This window comes from Galeopterus variegatus, unplaced genomic scaffold (assembly GCF_000696425.1).
Source record: "Galeopterus variegatus unplaced genomic scaffold, G_variegatus-3.0.2 Scaffold2900, whole genome shotgun sequence".
Taxonomy (NCBI): Eukaryota; Metazoa; Chordata; class Mammalia; order Dermoptera; family Cynocephalidae; genus Galeopterus; species Galeopterus variegatus.
This window is the reverse complement of record NW_007729011.1, coordinates 133,287-138,090: the sequence shown is the minus strand read 5'-3', so window position 1 is coordinate 138,090 and position 4,804 is coordinate 133,287. Positions and strand designations below refer to the sequence as shown.

Here is a 4,804-nt window from a genome sequence, read left to right as displayed (position 1 = left end):
GCTCAGCTCATTCTTTCTTTACATGCAAGTCACCCGGATGACCCTCAGAAGAGGGACCTGAGTTAGGTCAGGAGGAATCAGGATAGTAATAGTCAGTGGAAACTAAACTGTATCTAGTTTCAGTTTGAAGTAAAGGACCAAACTTTGTTGACTCTTTCATAGCCACATATTAACTGATTGCTTTAGTTATTAAACCAACTAAAGTCATTATATGAACTGCCTCATTATGCCTTAAATGAATGGCATATTTGGTGGCATCAGGATATTCCAAATGCCAGACTTCTACACTGAGGATAACCTTTCCAATGGGAACACGAGACTTAAATCTGTTGGATAAATGCCACCTCCCTTCACCCTGGGACCTTCCTTTTGTTCTCCTCCACTGCTGATCAACCACTCTATTACCAACATTTTTATTTTCTTTAGTTAGATTGAAAACTTTATTTCTTAAAATGTATGATCTAAATAGCTTTAACACTTTCTTTTTCTAAGTGCCTCAATTTTTTTTCTCCAATACATTGTGTGTTATTTTTCAGTGTCAGAAGTCAATTTTTATTATTTTTACACTTATGATAGTCCCGTCTATTAAAACTACCTTTCTTATGAGAGCTCCTGTGTTGACATATGCCCTGCATTACTCTCTTCAACTTCCACGTGTGTTTTTGTCCGTTTCTTTTTAAACTTAGTCTTAGTTAATCATTCTCAATCTCCTCTGTATTTTATTTGCCGCTTCTCTGTATATTATTTTTCCATCTTGACAAAACGTCCTATTTTCCCACATAATCACTGACTCCATTCATATTTTCTCCCCCAATCTACAATTATGTGTTTCACTTGTCTCTAAAAATGCATGTATCTTGGTAAAATATGTATTTTTTATTTCTATAAATTTTATCATGCTATACATCACAACATTTTTTACTATTTTCAACACTTTTTCAAGAATCTATCTATGTCACTGTATGGGCATCTAGTTCATTTGTTTCTGACTTCTGCAAACTGTTCCATCGGCATGCTCATGTGTGTTCCTCTAATGTTGGACGCCCAGGTTGCCTCCAACTTCTTTTTGCCACAAACAATGTAACGATGAGCATCCTCATATTTGTGCCCTCCTGTGAAAGAACTCTTCTGGAACACATTCCCAGGACTGAAATTACTAGGTCATACCCAATTTTAATACAGCCAGAGATCTTTCCAGTATACCAGTATCTCCTCCCACCAGAATTTTTCATGACACACATACTTACCAATATTTGGTATCATCTACTCTTCTAATGAAAACGAATGCTATCTCATGTTTGAATGAAAACTTTTTTGAAAAGGTATTGAGCATTTTTCAGATTTTCTAACATTTCTACAAAATGTTGATTTGGGACATTTAATAAGCATTTCTCAGATTTTCTAAGTTGGAGCATCTCTCCCTATACTTGTGAGCTATTTAGGAAACTGCTTCTGTAAAATACTGATTCATATCCTCTGATCAACTTTCTCTTGATTTAAAGCTTTATCTTTTTTATTAAAAATAAGGGTTTTAAAATATATATGTTCTAAATATTAACCCCCTGTCAGTTTTAGATATTGTAACTTTATCCCCGATCTGCTCCACTGAAATGGACAAAAGTCCTTTATTTCAGTGTAACTAAAACCACCAAGTTTTGCTTCATAGTTTACACCATTTGGGTTTTGTTTGTAAACTTTTTCTCTCTACTATTAGTTCACCAAGACATCTGCATTGTCTTTTATTAATTTAATAATTGCTTTTTTTCACATTTGATTCTTTAATCCATCTGGTTCCCACCTTTACTTATGGTAATCCAGGGATCTAATTTTATCTTTTTTCATATATAAAGATATTTTCCTAACATGATCTACTAGATTGTCACTTCATAATCGCTTTGGGGTGGGGTGACAGTTTTATGATATATCAAGTTCCCATATATACATGTGTCCATATCCAAGATCCCTTTTCTTTTCCACTGGACTATTTAGATATCCTTGCACCATTATCATACTATTTTTGTTATTGTGGCTTTGTAGTATGTTTCAAATATGGATGCTCCCCCTTATATTTCTTTTATAAAATTGACTGTGCAATTTTTATACTTTGATTCTTCCACATAAATTTTTGAATGAGTATTCATATTCCTCAAAAATCCAGCTGAATTTTGAATGAATTCAATCAAATGTATAGAACATGTTGGGAGGGAAATGACAGCCTTGTTATATTTTTATCCCATCTTTAACATGTTATACCTTTTTAATCACTTATATTCTATTATGCCCCTTTTGTAATTTTTAAAGGATTTCTATAAAGGTCTTGTGCATGATTAAGATAATACCCAGATACATTGTATTTTTGTTATTTTTATAATATTTATTTCTATTATGTTTTCTAATGATTTATTGCTAATATTGAGATAACTATTGATTTTTTTATTATTATTATTGATCTTACAGCCAGAAGTCTTACTAATTTTTCTCATCAGGTCTTATACATTTTTTAATCTCTTCTTATCTTTACTTCTATCATTTTCTTGTCTTATTATTTTGACTAGGACTATCAAGTCTATGTTAAACAGTAGCTATCTTATTCCAGATCTTAATATGAATGTATAAACTGTCTCATTAATTATTAGTGAATGGTAATTTGACACAGATTTTTGTTATATAGTTGTCTTTCAAGTTCAAGAAGTTACTTTCTGGCTTGTGAACTTCAGATAGTTTATATAAAAATTATGAATTGAACTTCACCAAGTGTGTTTTCTGCATCTATTGAAATAATGCTTTTTTTCTTCAGTCTATTCATACCATGACTTACTGGTGATGTCTACCAAATATTTAAGGAAAAACAATCCATATTTCATACACTAAGAGTGTCTAATTCCTTAGGTTGTTATGAATAAAAGCATTTGGAAATGTATCTGGAATAGAATAATTGATACCTAAATTACTGTTTTATTATTGTTGTTGTTAAAATGATTTAAAATGTATATTATTAATATTACTTCTTATTACATTGGTGGTTTTCAAACTATGCCCCTTGAAGTCCTCTTAAACCAAATTGAGGGATGGAAACGAGTCCAATGTTTTCATATATTCTAATCTGTATGAATACAGCTGAAAGTACAGATTTTAATACTGTATCTCCTGTTTGTAAAATGTTGACCTCTAATTCTAATTTAAAACACAGTGCCGACAATCGCTGCCAAACAAAGCACCTCTGTCTGCTGAACCCAGGCTGTAGGCTACTGATTTGCAGCCAATGGGTTAAGAGGCAGAACTTGTAGAAATGACAATAAAATGGTTTGGGATCCAAAGGTCCTATAATCAAATGTGTTCTCTCATAATCCTCAGAGGTTCAGGTTAGGTTTCCTGCTCTAGTGACCTGAGTTTACAGCAACAATTTTCACCAGAGTTAAATTGCCGCATCCAAATACAGAAAAGCAATAACACAGAATATGATTCTCAAAAGAAGTAGCTCTTGCAAATACCGCATTAACAGATTTCTGTTGTATCATCCACAGAGTTCTGTTGAAGAACGGGTATATGTAATATGGAAAAGACCAATGTTTCCATGTTGACAGAATTTGTCCTCGTGGGACTTTCTGCTCACCCAAAGCTCAAGATAGTTTTCTTTGTACTAGTTTTGTGGATGTATCTGATGATCCTGCTTGGAAATGGAGTCCTTATCTCAGTAATCATTTATGATTCTCACCTGCACACCCCCATGTATTTCTTCCTCTGTAATCTGTCCTTTCTGGACATTTGCTATACAAGTTCCTCTGTCCCACTAATTCTTGACAGCTTTCTGACAGTAAGGAAAACAGTTTCCTTCTCTGGATGTATGATGCAAATGTTTCTGTCCTTTGCCATGGGGGCCACAGAGTGCGTGCTTCTAGGGCTGATGGCCCTTGACCGTTATGTGGCCATCTGCTACCCACTGAGATACCCTGTCATCATGAGCAAGGGAGTCTACGTGCCCATGGCAGCTGGATCCTGGGTTTCTGGGCTTGCTGACTCAGTGGTGCAGACATCTCTTGCAATGCAATTACCATTCTGTACTAACAATGTTGTTAGCCATTTTGTCTGTGAAATTCTGGCTATCCTGAAACTGGCCTGTGCTGATATTTCAATCAATGTGATCAGCATGGCAGGGTCAAATCTGATTGTTCTGGTTATTCCATTGCTAGTAATTTCTGTCTCTTATATTTTTATTGTTGCCACCATTGTGAGGATCCCTTCCACTGAAGGAAAACTTAAAGCTTTCTCCACCTGCTCAGCCCACCTGACGGTGGTGATTATATTCTATGGAACCATCTTCTTCATGTATGCAAAGCCCAAGTCTAAAGCCCCCATTGGCACAGATAATCAAGACATCACTGAGGCCCTTGTATCCCTCTTCTATGGAGTAATGACTCCTATGCTCAATCCTCTCATCTATAGTCTACGGAACAAAGATGTAAAGGCTGCTGTCAAGAATATGCTGGGTAGGAAAAGATTTTCTGATGGAATATGAATACTGATTTACACCATGTGACTCAGTATGCAAAACTGCTGCAGACACAATGTTGAGAAAGAGAAAATTACCATTTGAAAACAAATTAACCATGTGGCATTCAAAATTACGTGATAGAAATTTTCTGATTGCTGTTGTTACTATTAGGTTTTTGTTCTAACTGTAGAAATGAAATATGCTCCTGGTTTTAACACATAGTATTACAGAAATGCAAAATGTTGAAAATCTCTTAGTAAGCCCCAGGAAAACATAATTACTCTTAAATCTTTAGAAAGTGATAAGGGCAAA

The 4,804-nt window shown here is 34.6% G+C and overlaps 1 protein-coding gene across 1 annotated transcript; it reads left to right on the top strand.

Annotated features, from left to right (window-relative positions):
- Positions 1 to 3,553: 3,553 nt before the first annotated feature.
- LOC103599275 (olfactory receptor 13C8) lies at positions 3,554 to 4,516 on the top strand. The gene has a single exon (XM_008583391.1). It carries the CDS (start codon positions 3,554 to 3,556, stop codon positions 4,514 to 4,516), a length of 963 nt encoding a protein of 320 aa, XP_008581613.1.
- Positions 4,517 to 4,804: the final 288 nt, after the last annotated feature.